At 44.2% G+C, this 17,935-nt stretch overlaps 1 protein-coding gene across 3 annotated transcripts in view; it reads left to right on the top strand.

Moving 5' to 3' along the window:
* The window catches only part of Prdm2 (PR/SET domain 2), a 101,185-nt gene that overhangs the window by 68,576 nt on the left and 14,674 nt on the right, over positions 1–17,935 (top strand). For 2 of the 3 annotated variants that reach the window (XM_029539588.1, XM_021199780.2), the window contains exons 7-8: positions 1,209–1,319; positions 6,703–11,092. In XM_029539588.1, the coding sequence (XP_029395448.1) occupies positions 1,209–1,319; positions 6,703–11,092 (4,501 nt within the window). Of the gene's footprint in view, positions 1–1,208; positions 1,320–6,702; positions 11,093–13,917; positions 15,426–17,935 lie in introns of those variants that run through there. The other variant, XM_029539589.1, reaches the window with a different exon arrangement.

Here is a 17,935-nt window from a genome sequence, read left to right as displayed (position 1 = left end):
CACACTCCCAAAGGAAACAGAACAAACCAAGCCTGCTTTCTGCTAAAGAATTGGGCACTTTAAAATGATATCTTAGGACTTCCCCTTGAAAGACTAACAAATAGTTTGTTTTCTTGTTATATTTGTTAGATTTTTATCAAAATCCTTTAAAGTAATAATTTATAATTGATTTCTGTACTTTTAATCTAATGATCTTTTCAAGTGTGCCATTTTTTGTGTTTCTGACATTAAAACTGTTGTCTTCATTTTAGCTGATCATATTTCTCTCATGATCATCTACTATTCAGGCTCTGGAGAGTTGGATTTCTCTGTGTTCCATAGTGATGAGTAGTGTCTTTTCTGTCTTTGGATATAAGGTGGTTATGGAGAATGCAGAAGTCTTGTTCAGGAAAAGCATGGAAGCTTGTCTCAGGGATATCTTGTAGTGGAGGTGGCGTGTGTGAGGAGAACAGTGCCAGAAGGGAAGGAAGTGCTTGGGAAGGGGCTTGAGACTGACCTGGATCTGGATGGGTTACCAGTTTGGGACCAGTTCTACAATATACTGTGTTCCTTTGGGGCTTCAGTTCATTGTTGTAGCTTCTCAGGAGAGGTTAGGGTTTAATTTAACTTTCTATAATTTGGGATTATTTGGAGTGTAGTTAGTATTTTCTGAACTTTGTGGGCCTCCATGTTATTAATGTAATAAGGGCCATGTTTGTGATTTCTCTGCATTTGAGAGAGGCCATATTTATCCCTTATAATGCAGTGAAATGCCTACTTCCAAAGTCGAAGTTGTAATCCTGGATTATCCTATCTTAACCAATAAAATGTTTTAAATTCTGACATATTATTTCTCTCTAATAGGCATTTTTCCATATTATTTATATGACTTCAAATTTTGTAGATTCTAGAATTTTTTATATTAGTATTACTTTTTGAGAATACATTGTTCATTAATTTTAGATAGCTGCTATGCTGTGAAACTAAGGAGCAAACGTCTAAAAATGCAGGCCTTACGCGTCTTGTTTTGTGTTTTTTGTTTTTGTTTTTGTTTTTTTTTCTGACAGATTTGATGATTTTTTAGTCACTATTCATTCTTTTCTTTGGAAACCCAAAATGATAAGTGCCTACAAATACAAATATTTTGCTTGGGTTAATTGTCTCAAGGACAAGAGTATCATGAATGAATGAATGAATGAATAAATAAATAAATATATTTTGTGTTTCAGGGAAGAAGAAATCACAAGAGAATAAAAACAAAGGCATCAGAACTCAGGCTGCACAGCCGAAGGCAAGTGAGCTGGACTCCACCTTTGCAAACATGAGGAGCTCTGCAGAAGGTAAGTGCTGGCCATGCTCGGTGAACACACATATTTACTCTAATAAGCTGAACTTTCCAAACCATACTTCCTCTTCAGAATGAAATTATTCTCCCTTTAAAATGAAATAAAACATGCAACACGGTTATATTCATAAAGAGAAACAGGCAGCGTGACTCCCTGCGTGAGAGGCAGAGGGAGGTGGGTCTGAGTCCAAGGCCAGCCAGGCCTATATAGTGAGACTCACTAAAGACTTTTTCTAGGTAGACAGGCAGACATATGTTGAGTGTTTTAAAGAACAAAGACTCCTAGGTTATTAGCGGTGTGGCATTCTGACCTGCTCAGTGATTACAGGGTGTATTTACTTAGGGAACCTTGTCTCGTGATACATCTTACGGTTTATCTGTATTACTGTGTGCATCTTCAATTAAACATTTACTTACAAATACCAGACATGTTTGATACTGTATAGCAGAATGAAAAGTGTTTCTACTTTGTGCCAGAATTTAAAAATTGTACTTTATTTTATGTTTTTCTCCGCAAGTTCTGTCTTTTTATCCTGATAATGCCTCTGAACATTGATATTCTAGATCTTTCATGATGTGAGAGTTTACAGAGAAGCAGTTTGAAAGTTAAATCAGTCAACTTACTCTGCTCAGCATAGCTGAGTCTCCATATTTGGGACTTTTGTGTGCCTCAGTTTGTTACAGATGAATTTACACAGAGACAAGAGCTTGTTTGAGCTGTTCATTGTGACACAGACAAGCAGATTTCAAAATATAGAAATGTGAATCTTGAAAAAACAAAACAAAACTCTGTGTGTGTGTGTGTGTGTGTGTGTGTGTGTGTGTGTGTGAGTGAGGGGAGGTCAGTATTTTAAATACCTTTTATGGCCATTTAATTTGCCCTGTTTGTGATAACTTCAAAAGAATCATAGGTTTTATGCCCTTTTGAGAATCAAGAATGGATGGGTTCATTGTGAGTGATGTGTGCATGGCCTTTAGTGTGGCTGAGGGAGTCAGGTAGGTCAGGGTGATTTTTAAACAGGATTTAACTGGAAGGACAGCCCCACCCCTTCTACCCCCAGACCTTCCTTTGTGCTTGATGTGGTGTAGGAAGTGAGACAAATACATTTCCTAGTTTGAGCAGTACAAAAAGATGCAAAACAATTTTTATTTAAAAGTAGACTTTGGGGCTGGAGAGATGGCTCAGCGGTTAAGAGCACCATCTGCTCTTTGGAAGGTCCTGAGTTCAAATCTCAGCAACCACATGGTGGCTCACAATCATTCAAAATGAAATCTGATGCCCTCTTCTGGGGTGTCTGAAGACAGCTACAGTGTACTTACATATAATAAATAAATCTTTTTAAAAAAAACAAAGGTAGGCTTTGAAGGCGAGCACTGGTTAGCACACGCCTTTAATGCCATTTAATACCAACACTTGGGAGACAGAGACCAGCCTGGTCTACTGAGCAAGTTCCAGGACAGCCAGGGCCACACACACACCCTGTCTTGAGACACAAAAAACAAACAACAACAAAAAATAGAGTTTAAATTTTTTTTTTTTTTTTCATTTTTCGAGACAGGGTTTCTCTGTATAGCTCTGGCTGTCCTGGAACTCACTCTGTAGACCAGGCTGGCCTTTGAACTCAGAAATCCACCTGCCTCTGCCTCCCAAGTGCTGGGATTAAAGGCGTGCGCCACCACGCCCGGCTTGAGTTTGAAATTTTAAGAGATCTCTTTAGTAACTCAGGAGTTCTGTTTTTCCTGCTCTACCATAACGAAAAAGTTATTTGATGCTCAGGCCCAGTGTTTGGCACTGGGTCAACATAAGGGTTGCTCTGCCTAATGTAGCTACCGAGGGATGACCCTCGTCTCCCAGCCCTGTGTCTGAAAGCCCAAGAAAGTAGGCAGTGCTGACTTGTTAGTAAGGTTGTACATATTAAGCTGCTATTACTTACTTTAGGCCAGTGGTTCTTAACCTGTGGTCACGACCCTTGGGGATCACGTATTAGATATCCTGTTTATCAGATACTTATATTACTATTCATAACAGTAGCAAATTCATAGTTATGAAGTAGAAACAAAATAGTTTTATGGTTAGGAGTCACAATAACATGAAGAACTCAGTATTAAATGGTCATGTCATTAGGAAGGTTGAGAACCATTGAAATAGTTTCAAATCAGATTGATTACCAATTGTAGGGAGCAGCTTTTAAAACTAAGGAAACCACAGATTATCACAGAAAACAAATTCTAGAAAGACATTTTGAGCTAGCATATTTTTGTTATCCTATGTTGGCTTTTTTGTCCAGTGTTGGGTGTCTGTTGCAAATGTGTCTGAGAGCATATTTGAAATGTGCTATTACTGCCATTGACTGCTGTCCTGGCTTATTGAAAGCACACAGAAAGTGTCCAATGTGTCCAAGGGAGAACATTTTGGTTTCTATTTAGAAACAGAGGCCTACTGCTAGTGAAGCAGCAGCGGATGGTAGAAGTCCGGCCCTCGGTCTAGGAGCAGCAAGAGGACTGAGGTCTGGGTGTTTAAGTGAGCTTATGTTCCTAACTCATGTTTGTCGAGACCGTAGCATTTGGCCACTCTTCAGCATCTCCTCCCTCCACTGTTCCCTGTCTGTGGATAGCCTGTTGTATCCTGACACTGGAGCCACTCTTTATGCCTTTGTCTCATGGAGTATTGTCCAACAGCGCCATGCTCTCCTTGGTCTCAGTAGTCAAGCCTTTTTCTCAATCTCTTAATCTGCCTCGTAGTTCAAGTTTCCCAAATGACTCTTCTGTATTCCGATGCTGTACTGATGCTCTGTATCCCACATTCTGATTACCCCCTTTTGCCTTTTTCTCTCTATCCTTGATGTTTACTGCCTTTGGGTTTAGCCTGCATAGCACACTTCCCACTACTCTTACTTCCACAGATGTGGCCGTAAGTTTATTATAGGACAGTCGCTTGCTTGCTGTATGTAACTTCTGCCAAAACAAAACTGAACTTTGTAATCATTTTATGTATGTGTGGGAGGTAGAGGTAAGGGTCCGGGCAGTCTAGTGTAACCTGTGCTATCTTCTGTGCGTGCTCCATGGGGCTCTGTCGGAAAACTTGAGTTGGCCCATTTACTGGGCCTAGAAAAACTATAGCTCTGTTGCCTCTTTTGCAGAGTTTTCTGAACTCTTAGGACTATGGAAGATGGAGCTGAATTCAATAGCATAGCAGGTGGTCCGTCTTATAGGGCTGGTGACATTGTGGCCCGCTCCGCCAGCATTCATCTTGCATCTTCTTACATCTCTAATCTGGAGGAGTCTTCTGTTCTCTATTCTCTTCCATCCACACGCCCATTCTCTTCCTTTATAGAGAACCTTGAAAGAGCTGCTACTATTCCTTCTATTTCCTTTCTTCCCTCTGAGTTTGTTGTCACTGTGCTCTGTGGCTGTTGTCTTGGTCACCAGACCTCCCTGTTGGCAAGTGGAACACACCCCAGTTTTAGTCCTTTATTTATCCAGCATCCTGAAGCTCTGGACTGAACAAACCATTCCTTCCTTGTGACTTGTTTCTCCTGGCTATTCCTCATTCTTAAGTCCTAGTTTGTGTTCTGTTGCTATGATAAAACAGTGACCAAGAGCAACTTTGGGAAAGAACTGGTTTATTTGGTTTGTGAGTTATGGTCCATTATTGAGGGAAGATGAGGAAGGAACTGAAACAGAGACTATGGAGGAACACTGCTGTATTGGCTTGCTTCAGAGCTGATAGTCAGCTAGCTACCTTACTTATATAGCCTGGGACCACATGCCCAGTGGTTGCATTGCCCACAGTGAGCTGGACCCTCCAACATCAACCATCAATCAAGAAAATAACCATAAACAGGCCTATAGGCTAATGTTATAGAGGCACTTCCCCAACTGAGATTCCCTCTTCCCAGGTAAGTCAAGCTCTCAAAGACGGTTAGCCTCTCAGCATCTGGGATATAATCCTTCCTTGTCTGTCCACTTTCTAGGTAATGTGCAGTTCATTGTTCATTAACTCTCTCCTGAGGCAGGTACTCCAGCCTCTGTATTGACATAAGATCTTATGAAATTCTACTTAATCTCCTCACTGAGACACAGTACCATACTTTAAATTTCAGCTCATCCTAAGTAATTTTTTCTGCCCCATGTGTTTATAGTCCTCCTGTTCCTCCCGCAGTCTTTGGTTTGGTAAGCAGGATTATTGCTGTTTCTTGCAGTCCTTTTTGACTTCTCATCACACCTAGTCAGCAAGCACATTTTGTCAGCTTCATTTCCAAAATACACGTTCTCAGGGTCTGATTACTTCTACCAACTTCCCTAGCCTGCATCTGCATGCCATCATCCTGGACCTCTCCTGGAGCAGTGAACTCCTTTTGCCCACCTCCTTCCCTTATCCACTTAGGGTTTCGTTTTCTTCCCAGTGAGCAACATGATTCTCTTGAAAGTGGAGCTGGATGACTTCTCTGTTAGAACTACTCTTTGACTTGGGGCAATGAGCAGCTTCTCATGGTATCTTATCCTCAGTACTAGTCTCATTCCTGACCTTTTCCAACTCTTTTCTACAGCCTTCCTGACTTTGAACCTGCTTAGTGTCATCTTGACTTAGAGATAGCTCATGGTATTTTATTTGCTGTCCCTCTGCCCAAGGCATTTTGTCTACCAGATGATTGCATGACTTTTTTTTAAGATTTCTTTATCTTTTATTTATATGAGTACACTGCAGCTGTCCTCAGACACACACTAGAAGATCCCATTATAGCTGGTTGTGAGCCACCATGTGGTTGCTGGGAATTGAACTCAGGACTTCTGAAAGAGCAGCCAGTGCTCTTAAGCCATCTCTCCAGCTCCCGCATCCCCCCCTTTTTTTTAAATGTCTCTGATTAGCTATGACCTCATTAGCAAGCCCTCTCTGGACTGTCAGAGGGTGAGCATAGACAAGTGATGGGGGGGGGGGGCTGTTTTACTCAGTAAACTGCTCCTTAGGCTGCTAAAAGATAGAAAGTTTGTTTGACTAGCAGAGTGGAGTTCATCATCTAGTACATCATCAAGAATCTATCTAATCTAATAGTTTGAATCATGAAAAATTGGAATTTGTAACCAGGCTCATTAGTTAATATTGGCTATTCCAACATAGTTGTAGGCACTAGTTTTTATAAGCAGAAAAGCTTAGTACCTGTGGGCATGCTTGTCATGATGTGTCTAGAGTGTTGCCTGGTTCTTAGCAGTCCTTACATTTGTTAATTTAGTGGAAGGGATTTGCACCCAGCTCAACCTCCAAATGAAATAATTTTGTTCACATATCTTAGCAGCTTCTAGCAGTAGAGTCATAGGAGTTGATTACACAGCAGCTACTGTGTCTTATCTCTGTACTTCTGCTCCTCTGTGCTCCTTAGGTCCAAAAGAAGAGGATGAGAGGCCTTTGGCTTCTGCACCTGAGCAGACAACCCTTCTGCCAGAGGTGGTAAGCCAAGATGCAGTTCCACAGGTGGCCATCCCTCTTCCTGCCTGCGAGTCACAGCCAGAGGCAGATGAGAGACAAGAAGTCACAGACTGTGAGGTCAACAATATGAGGGAAGAGGAGGAGGAGGAGGAGGAGCTGGAAGAGGAAGAAGAGGAGGAGGAGGAGTTGGGAGAAGATGGGGAGGAAGAAGCAGACATGCCGAATGAAAGCTTTGTGAAAGAGCCAGAGATACGGTGTGAAGAAAAGCCAGAAGATTTATTAGAAGAGCCACAGAGTATGTCAAATGAAACTTCTGAAGACTCTCCAGACGTGACCCCTCCTCTCCACGTTCCCAGAACTAGAGAGGAGGCCAACGGTGATGTGCTTGAAACATTTATGTTGCCATGTCAGCATTGTGAAAGAAAATTTGCAACGAAGCAGGGGCTAGAACGTCACATGCACATCCACATTTCTACAATCAATCACGCTTTCAAGTGCAAGTACTGTGGTAAACCGTTCGGCACACAGATTAACAGGAGGCGGCATGAAAGGCGCCATGAAACAGGGTTGAAGAGAAGACCCAGCATGACATTACAGCCCTCAGAGGATCCAGATGATGGCAAGGGGGAAAATGTTACTTCTAAAGATGAGTCGAGTCCACCTCAACTTGGGCAAGACTGTTTGATATTGAACTCAGAGAAAACCACACAGGAAATACTGAATTCATCTTTTGTGGAAGAGAATGGCGAAGTTAAAGAACTTCATCCATGCAAATACTGCAAAAAGGTATTTGGAACTCACACCAATATGAGAAGACATCAGCGTAGAGTTCATGAACGCCACCTGATTCCTAAAGGTGTCAGGCGAAAAGGAGGACTCTTAGAAGAGCCGCAGCCACCAGCAGAGCAGGCCCCACCCTCCCAGAATGTCTATGTACCAAGCACAGAGCCAGAGGAGGAAGGGGAAGCGGATGATGTGTATATCATGGACATTTCTAGCAACATCTCTGAAAACCTAAATTATTATATTGATGGTAAGATTCAGACCAACAACAGCACTAGTAATTGTGATGTGATTGAGATGGAGTCTAATTCTGCACACTTGTATGGCATAGATTGTCTGATCACTCCAGTAACTGTAGAGATTACTCAAAATATAAAGAGCACTCAGGTCTCTGTGACAGATGATCTTCTTAAAGAGTCTCCCAGTAACACAAATTGTGAGTCTAAGAAACGGAGGACTGCCAGTCCACCTGTACTCCCCAAAATTAAAGCAGAGACAGATTCAGATTCCACAGCACCCTCGTGTTCCTTAAGTCTGCCTCTGAGCATATCAACAACAGAGGTGGTGTCTTTCCATAAAGAGAAGGGTGTCTATTTGTCTTCAAAGCTCAAGCAGCTTCTTCAGACCCAGGACAAACTGACTCCTCCTGCAGGGATTTCGGCAGCTGAGATTCCTAAGTTAGGTCCCGTGTGTGTATCTGCTCCTGCATCCATGTTACCTGTGACTTCTAGTAGGTTTAAGAGACGTACCAGCTCTCCACCCAGTTCTCCACAGCACAGCCCTGCCCTTCGAGACTTTGGGAAACCAAGTGATGGGAAAGCAGCATGGACAGACACAGTTCTGACTTCCAAGAAACCGAAGTTAGAAAGTCGCAGTGACTCACCAGCGTGGAGTTTGTCTGGGAGAGATGAGAGAGAAACTGGAAGCCCTCCTTGCTTTGATGAGTACAAAATATCAAAAGAATGGGCGGCCAGTTCTACTTTCAGCAGTGTGTGCAACCAACAGCCGTTGGATTTATCCAGTGGTGTCAAACAGAAGTCAGAGGGCACAGGCAAGACTCCAGTCCCATGGGAGTCTGTATTGGATCTCAGTGTGCATAAAAAGCCTTGTGATTCAGAAGGCAAGGAATTCAAAGAGAACCATTTGGCACAGCCGGCTGCAAAGAAGAAAAAACCAACCACCTGCATGCTACAAAAGGTTCTTCTCAATGAGTATAATGGTGTTAGCTTACCTACAGAGAGCACACCAGCGGTGACCAGGAGCCCAAGTCCTTGTAAATCCCCAGATACACAGCCAGATCCTGAACTTGGTACTGACTCGAGTTGCTCAGCCCCCACTGCTGAGTCTCCACCTGAGGTTGTTGGCCCTTCATCACCCCCTCTCCAGGCAGCCTCCCTGTCCTCTGGCCAGCTGCCTCCTCTCTTGATCCCCACAGAGCCTTCTTCCCCTCCACCCTGCCCTCCTGTGTTAACTGTTGCCACTCCACCACCCCCCCTCCTTCCAACTGTCCCTCTCCCCAACCCTTCTTCTGATGCCTCTCCTCAACAGTGCCCCTCTCCATTCTCAAATGCCACTGCTCAGTCTCCTCTTCCCATTCTCTCCCCAACAGTGTCCCCCTCTCCCTCTCCTATTCCTCCTGTAGAGCCACTCATGTCTGCTGCTTCCCCTGGTCCTCCCACACTTTCCTCCTCTTCCTCCTCCTCTTCCTCCTCTTCCTTCTCTTCCTCTTCATGCTCCTCCTCCTCCCCCTCACCTCCCCCTCTCTCAGCAGTGTCATCTGTGGTGTCCTCTGGGGACAACCTGGAAGCATCTCTCCCTGCAATAACTTTCAAACAGGAGGAGTCAGAGAGTGAAGGTCTGAAACCCAAGGAAGAGGCCCCACCTGCCGGTGAACAGAGTGTTGTCCAAGAAACATTCAGCAGAAACTTTGTTTGCAATGTCTGTGAATCACCTTTTCTTTCCATTAAAGATCTAACCAAACACTTATCTGTCCATGCTGAAGAATGGCCCTTCAAATGTGAGTTTTGTGTGCAGCTTTTTAAGGGTAAGACTGATCTATCAGAGCACCGATTTCTGCTTCATGGAGTCGGAAATATCTTTGTGTGTTCTGTATGTAAGAAAGAATTTGCCTTCTTATGCAACTTACAGCAGCACCAGCGTGATCTCCACCCAGATGAGGTGTGCACACACCACGAGTTTGAAAGTGGGACCCTAAGGCCCCAGAACTTCACAGACCCCAGCAAGGCCCATGTGGAGCATATGCCGAGTTTGCCAGAAGAGCCTGTGGAAGCTTCTAGAGAGGAGGAGTTAAATGACTCCTCTGAAGAGCTTTACACGACCATCAAAATAATGGCTTCCGGAATAAAGACGAAAGAGCCAGATGTTCGACTTGGTCTAAACCAGCATTACCCGAGCTTTAAGCCACCTCCATTTCAGTACCACCATCGAAACCCTATGGGGATTGGGGTGACAGCCACAAACTTCACCACCCACAATATCCCACAGACTTTCACTACTGCCATCCGCTGCACAAAGTGTGGCAAGAGTGTTGATAACATGCCTGAGCTGCATAAGCACATCTTGGCATGTGCATCTGCAAGTGACAAGAAAAGGTACACTCCTAAGAAAAACCCAGTGCCCCTGAGACAGACGGTGCAGCCCAAAAATGGAGTGCTGGTTTTAGACAACTCTGGGAAAAATGCCTTCAGACGGATGGGGCAGCCGAAGAGACTGAGCTTCAATGTTGAACTCGGCAAAATGTCTCCAAATAAGCTCAAGCTAAATGCATTGAAGAAAAAGAATCAGCTGGTACAGAAAGCGATCCTTCAGAAAAACAGATCTGCGAAGCAGAAGGCCGACCTGAGGGACACTTCCGAGGCGTCCTCACATATCTGCCCTTACTGTGACAGGGAGTTCACGTACATCGGCAGCCTGAATAAGCATGCTGCTTTCAGCTGTCCTAAAAAACCCCTTTCTCCTTCCAAAAGAAAAGTTTCCCATTCATCTAAGAAAGGTGGCCACTCGTCATCTGCTAGCAGTGACAGAAACAGTAGTAGCAATCCCCGGAGGCGGACCGCAGATACAGAGATCAAGATGCAGAGCATGCAGGCACCCTTGGGCAAGACCAGAGCTCGGAGTACAGGCCCTGCCCAAGCCCCACTGCCCTCCTCATCCTTCAGATCCAGACAGAATGTCAAATTTGCAGCTTCAGTCAAATCCAAAAAAGCAAGCTCTTCCTCCTTGAGGAATTCTAGTCCCATAAGAATGGCTAAAATTACTCATGTTGAGGGCAAAAAATCCAAAGCTGTTGCCAAGAGTCATTCTACTCAGCTCTCAAGCAAATCGTCCCGAAGCCTGCATGTGAAAGTGCAGAAGAGCAAAGCTGTTCTACAAAGCAAGACTGCCCTGGCCAGCAAGAAAAGAACAGACCGGTTCATAGTAAAATCTAGAGAGCGGAGCGGGGGCCCGATCACCCGAAGCCTTCAGCTGGCAGCTGCTACGGACCTGAGTGAAAGCAGGAGAGAGGACAGCAGTGCCAGGCATGAGCTGAAGGACTTGAGGTAAGCCCAGAGCTCGGGGAGGTGAGGACTGCTGGAGAGCTGTAGCTGGCCTGGAGGATGTCCTTCCTCCTAAAAAATATATTGACATGGGCATTTTAGCAAAGTGGCAGTTGCATAATTTTGTAGATACCCTCGCTGCTTTGACTGCTGTACTGATGAATAAATACATTTATTTCAGACTTAGTACTCACAAAGTGGTACCGTTTCTTTAATTTCTGAATGGAGCTTGAACCCAGTTCCCTGTGTGAAAAGATGAAGTTCTCTTAATTTACATCTTGGGCAGTGTCCAGTGCCACTCGTGTTGGTTCCTGGTCCTGCATTGCTCCTTAGGGTTAAGTGGGTCACAAGTCCGTTAGCAACCTCAGTGTACTCTTGTTTAATAGTTTGTGACTTAAGCATAGTTAATAATGTCTAAATGTCTAATGTTAATACTTCCATTTGCTAGTGTTTGAATTTAAAATTTTTCCACGTTGCTTAAAATAATAACCATATATCTTTAAAATGCCTTATATTCCCCTCTCGCCCTGTGCCTACAGCAATAGTGAGATCAGCAATTGAGGTTCTAATGGGGAAGAAGAGCAGGCTAGGCCCTGGGGCTCAGTGCTTCTCCTATAATGTTAGGTTTCTCATTTTAGGTCTGAGCTGACCTTACTGCCTTATTCCATATTCTCCCCACATACACATGGTTCTCAGGGACAGAGTGATGTGGCCCTAGTATAGCCTGTTATATTGACTTAAGCTGAGTTGATATACATTTGGAATTCCTTCTCATTCCCAAATAATGTCCACAGGTTAGTGGCCATCATCAGAAGGTAACTGCAAATACTTGGATACCTTCTGTGCAGCCTGTCTTGATTCTGGGTTGTCATGGCTGTAATTCTGGGTATTGGAAGCAGAGTTAGGGATAGCTGTGGAGTGACTTGTTTTGGAGAGAAGACCTAAGCATACCAAGGTTCCAGTATCATTCAGGTAAAGTTCTTGGTGCTGTGCGCCTTGAAGCATAGCAAAAGAAAGTTCTAGACATTGGGCACACCAGTTTCCTGTAGTGCTGAAGGATTGTGATTTTTTTGGAAGGTACTTCGAACATTCTGAGTGTTTGTTGCTATCGATCTGGTCATATTTAGCCACACAGGTGCTTGGGCAACATGGTTGAGTTGGCTGTAGTGACGAACAGCACTATTTTCAGCCGTCAGTGTTCCTTACTTGTTACTGGCCTCTGTTTTAGGGAATTCCACACCAGCTTAACATTTCTGAACCACCTTGGGTTACCATATAGGTTACCATATAGGTGACTGATGATTTAGTGTACTTTCTTCTAGTGTTTTCTAAAAGAATGAACTGTATTGTACTAGATCCTGTAGACTTTCCAGGAGTAAACATGAAAACGTAAGAGCTGAGTGCTTGTATAAAGTTCACTTGCTTCACTCTTACCTGGTGTTTTAAAGACTCCCCAAGGCTAATGTGTCCCAAAATGTGTCTCTTCTCTTGCTCCAGTGGATTTTAAACTATTTTGATAGTTAACAGAATTATATTGCTGGAGTTAAAAGTTGGCTTAAAAAGCTCCACTTAAAGCTACAGATAACGAAATCATCAGTAGTGTGCTCAGTTACAGACACAGTGAGTTGTTCCTAATGACTAATCCCTCTCCTTTGTGAGTTACTGCCCCTGTGTTGTAGACAGATCTGTAGAATTCGAGACATCATCTAAGATACTTACCAAGAGATTATGACCTTGTGAGTTGTTTTGGACAATTAAAAACCAAATGTCCAATTTAACATCGTGTTTGACTGTCTGACATGAGAGTGGGCATTTTTGCAGAGTGTATTTCAGTCATTAGTACCCCTAGCAGACATACAGGCAGCAGTAGGATTCCTGGCTGCTAGCATCCATACACCATGTGTCCTCTTCTAACTCAGGGCTACTCCGGACTAGCTGAGCTCATTTTCAGTGCTTGTGTGTTGTGTGCTGACTAGGGAAGAATGCTTACTGACCGAGGTCCTCAGCTCCGGTGTTTGTCTCAGTCGGCTTAGAGGGGACTCTGATGCAAGGAGCTGTCATGTGTGGAGCTTCCATGTACTGTGGTTTGCTGTCCTCAGCTCTGCAGAACAAGTAGCTTGATCCTTCCCTACTTGTTGATTGCAGCAAACTATGATTATAAGTCATGTCCAGTATCAGACACTTGACACTTGAAAGCCAGCATAGGGTTCTGCAGATTTTCAAGGTTGTAGCTGTAGCCAGCACACAGCATTGAGCACAGGACCCCACAGATTGCCGGTTGGCCACTTCCTGAAACACCAGCTGGTTTACCATTCCAGGATAAAGAGCCATATGCTCCAAATGCTTTTCTTACAACAAAGCCACCAAAAAGCAGGTGAGCCCCTCCCTGAGTTTATCCGTCTGCCTGGACCTTCCTGCTGCTGCCTTTGGATTGGTTCCTTTCCAGAGAGGAGAGCAGACTCTTCCATGTTCTTCCCTATAATCCAGAGAGAGCTGCTCTGTCCAAGCAACGTTTCTATTTTTCATGACACCCACTACCCCTGTGTCCAGAAGTTAGAAAGCTAGAGAAGCAGCAACTCCAAGACAGGTTCTTCACTACCACCACCAGGTGCTGAGTCAACAGACCATCCCTTCCCCCACTGCATACTGTGGGTTTGAAACTGCCCTGTGTCTTTGGAGCAGGGGTTGAGTTCCTAACTATTAGAATTGTTTATGTGTTTCTGTCTTGGTGACATTTGTCTTACAGTCTCCTCACCTTTTTCTTTAATTAGTCAGTTCATACAAGGTTATGTATGTTGTCATTTATCTTCAGTTTTCTTATTTTCTAGGAACTTCCTGTAGAAAAGTCCCCCCCACAAAACAAACCTTAACTGACTAAAAGATATTGCATGCTCAACTTAGGATAAGCACTACGGCAAAGGATACGAAATCTACCCAGCTTGCAAGACCAGTTGAAGCTGACTCAAAAGCTGTAACATACAGCTGCTTACCAACAGGCTTCTTGCCCTGGTTAGTGTCAGGCATCCATCCATCTCTTTGGTGGAGCTCACGTGTATGCTGGGCTCTCGGGGAATTGAAATCCAAAGAGAAGGGTGCCATAAGATGGGCTAGATGGACTGGCTCTTCCTCATCACCGGACTGGCAGCTCAGCTCTGAGAGTGGCCCCTGAGTCTGGCAGAGAGCAGCCAAGAGAGCAATTGAACTGAACCTTGCAAAGCAAGTGCCCTTGTTTTATGAGTGGTCCTAGTTTCAGGGATGACAGATCGGGTGTACCCACCTCAGAAAGCTTGCTTACGGCAGCCCTCGATGCCTTCTTTCATGTGAATTATATAGAGAGGCATTTAGTTGATCCCTATCCCTCTCCCCTTTAAAAAAAAAAAATCATAAGCAGATTGCCAGCGTAATGCAGAGGATCCCAGATTGGATAGGACTCCTTCTCATGCCTCTGTTAGTGTCATGTTTGTGTGTCCAACTGGATGTTATCCTCTCACTGTCTGGCACTAATTTATAGCTGTTCTATTATGAGATGCTATGTGGCAGTGTATCGGTGCACGGAAAGCATCCAGGCCTGCATAGCTGTTTGTATCTGCACACCAGGCCTTACTCATGTCTCAGTAGATTCAAAGCAACAGATTGGCCTCTTCCTTTTGTAGCAGGTCAGCACCACTTCTCCATGAGTGCTGGTGCTTCCCCCAGAGTAATGACTGAGGTGGCGGAAAACGGCTACATTTTATTCATACTGTGTTTTGTACTCAACCTTAAAAGTAATCTACCTCTTAAAATTTGTAGTTTAATACTTGTTTGATGAATTTGTGCCACTTTAATCTTTCACTATCATTCCCATTTTGTTACATTTTTCTGTTAAGGAGACTTTATGTTGGAATACTGTATAAAGCATTTGTAGCTGTTTAAAAATAAAATATTTAAAATTATTTAAATTGTTTTGGGTGCTTCAATTGTATTCTGTGATTTAGAGCTTCCATTTGTGTTTGCATTGTTAATCCGGACAGTGTCTGCTGTACTGAAGTTTGCTGTTAGTTATTTTATTGCTTCTTGTCGCAAAGTGCTTTAAAGATTATTCTAATGAAAACATTAAAATTTATAATTTGACATACAAAAGGGATTGTTGATTGATTTTAACCAATGTAGCCTTGACAGAGTTTTTATTACAGACACACATGAGTGATGCTTGCTACTTTGCCCTGTTAGCATGGACACATCCTCTGTCAGATGTCTAAGAAGGCTCTTTTTTCATGTTATTTAAAATACCTGATAACTAGGGGAGACTTGGATGATACAATCTATATCATTGTAACTAATAAACACTTTGTAAACACTTGTGAAAGGACTGCATTTTGTCCATAAGGGGACACAGGCCACTTGGATCTTGTTTGGTGTGTAGACATGTAGTCAGCCATTGACCTGGGACCTCTCTCCACCTGTGTCTGTGTGGCATCAACCAAGTTTTGATAATTGTCATTGATTCCTCTTTGATGGTAGACACTTAGCTGGATCAAGTACCTTGTGGAGTGTGAAAGAATGCAGAGGACTGGGGGGTGGGGGGTGGGTGTTAACCTTAGATCTCAACTGTTTCTGTGCTGTCTGCAGTTTAGTTTGCAGATTGACTTTCATTGTTCTCCCAAGCAGGAATCAAAGAAACTTTCTTCCAAGGACTGTTGTTTTATTCTTTTTTTTTTTTTTTTTTTTTGGTTTTTCGAGACAGGGTTTCTCTGTGTAACCTTGGCTGTCCTGGAACTCACTCTGTTAGACCAGGCTGGCCTCGAACTCAGAAATCTGCCTGCCTCTGCCTCCTGAGTGCTGGGATTAAAGGCATACGCCACCATGCCCGGCTTGGACTGTTGTTTTAAAGTGTGGATAGGAGGCATTTCCTGTAGTCTGACACTCATCTCCCATCTGAGAGTCTGACCTTCCTCTAGGGAGGGGACTGCAGGCCTGACACTGTGTCCAGATTGTCTACCCACTAGGTTCCAGGAGACCCCGGTGAGAAGGAGGGGAGGGTAATGGAAATTGGGAGTGTCTTCAGCAGTAGTTCTTGTGACATTGTACCTAGATGCATGCAGATGCATAGCAGTGCCCCACCAGATCCTCCGAGAAAGAGAAGCAGTTTCCCTTCCACCCTGCCTGCTTAGCGTTCATCCACGGTACCCTTGCGCTTTCCTGGTGTTTGCTGGGTTAGCCTTGGGTGAGCACTGTTTTCTTGATCTTAGTTTCCAGTATGCAGAGAGCAAAAAGTGGACCGCTGCTGGGTCTGCACGCTGCCCCACCCACACTGGTACCCACTCTGGTACCCACACTGGTGCAGAACAGGGTGTGCTGCTCCCGTTCTCCGTGGCATCCCTTGCTCTGACAGGCGCTGGAGCCTCAGACACACACATTTGCCAAATTAGACTAGTTCTCCAGAAGCCATGCCGTCCATGTCTGTCTGGAGGAGCTGCTCCGTTCCAGAGCTCTTACCCTTTATGCAGAATGAAATATTTTCTAAACATTAGAAAGCAGAGTTATTGGAGCCTTCTGTCCCTTTCACTGTTTGAAGGCACCTCATGTCATTTCCAGGGATGAATCCAGATTGCCCCAGGAAAGAACATGCTGTGCATCAGTAATCCCAGCACTCAGGAGGCGGGGTGGGGGTGGGGGGAAGACAGACCTCTGTGTGTGAGACTAGAAAGAGTACATGGTAAGACCCTGTCTCAGAAAAAACAAGCAAAAAACTGCTGTGAGCTTGTGTTTTCCTAGTGGTCGTTCCTCTTAATTAAATGTCAATTAAATTCTTAGTATTTGGAGTATTGTCCCAAAACCAAGTGACAGGAAGGATATAACCAACCTTTAAGTGTTGCTGTCCCAGAAATGCAGGTGTTCATACTTGGTTCAAAATGCTTACTGATATCGAAGCTCATTTTAGACTTGTGGCATTTGGATATTGAGTTCCACTTTGACTTGACTGACATCTATAAGAAACTTTATAGAGGGCAGGCAGTTTACTTTAAAAATGGATTAGAACTCAGGTAGATGAAGAGGGAGGGTTATGTGACTATGCAGGCCACCTTTTAGGTGCCCTTAGGACTTGCCTGGTGGCCAAGGAGAACAGTCTTGACTGTTGGCTTTCCAGATATGGTAGCCTCTAGCCTTCTTCCCTGACGCCTGAGACTATCGCTTGCTCAGTGACATTTCTGCTAGAAAGTGTGGGCCGGCCATTATGAGAGAACCACATCCCTTCTGGCCTAGCCTGGGGCTTCTGCAATTCCCTTGAGGAGCTGTCCCTCAGCCAACCTCTCATCAGCACAGCCTGAGACCCAGGAGTGCTGGACAGTCAGTCTCCCTTTAAGCAATCTGGCTGGGAAAGTGATAAGAAATCCAGTCAGATGTCACGAGGAACATAAACATCGTAAAGAAGACATTAGTGGTGTTCAGCCAACAGACCTGAGCCGAAAGCTTGCTAAAGCTGCTGCTTCTCCGGGGATCTTGTGATAAGTGCTCTCTGAGTTGTTGGACGGACGGAGCAAGACCGTAATGTCATTTATGTAGGGAGCCACAGAGTCTGGAACTGTGAGGTGTACGTTTATGTTCCGAGCAGGAATCTCCTGTCAGTATTCAGACATTGACTGTATCTACTGGAGTTCTACTTTAATAATGTATTGAGTCAGCATCAATCTAACTGTAAATTTTAAACCGATTCGCGTCATGGAGAGGTAGAATTTGCAGCACGAGTAAGCAGCAAGCATGTATGTCAGCCTTCGGGTGTAATCCCTGCACTGTCGGGTGTAATCCCTGCACTGTCGGGTATAATCCCCCCGCACTGTCGGGTGTAATCCCCCCGCACTGTCGGGT

The sequence above is a fragment of the Mus pahari genome, chromosome 6, assembly GCF_900095145.1.
Source record: "Mus pahari chromosome 6, PAHARI_EIJ_v1.1, whole genome shotgun sequence".
NCBI classification, from domain to species: domain Eukaryota; kingdom Metazoa; phylum Chordata; class Mammalia; order Rodentia; family Muridae; genus Mus; species Mus pahari.
The sequence above is the reverse complement of the archived record's forward strand: the minus strand, read 5'-3'. Positions and strand labels throughout refer to the sequence as shown.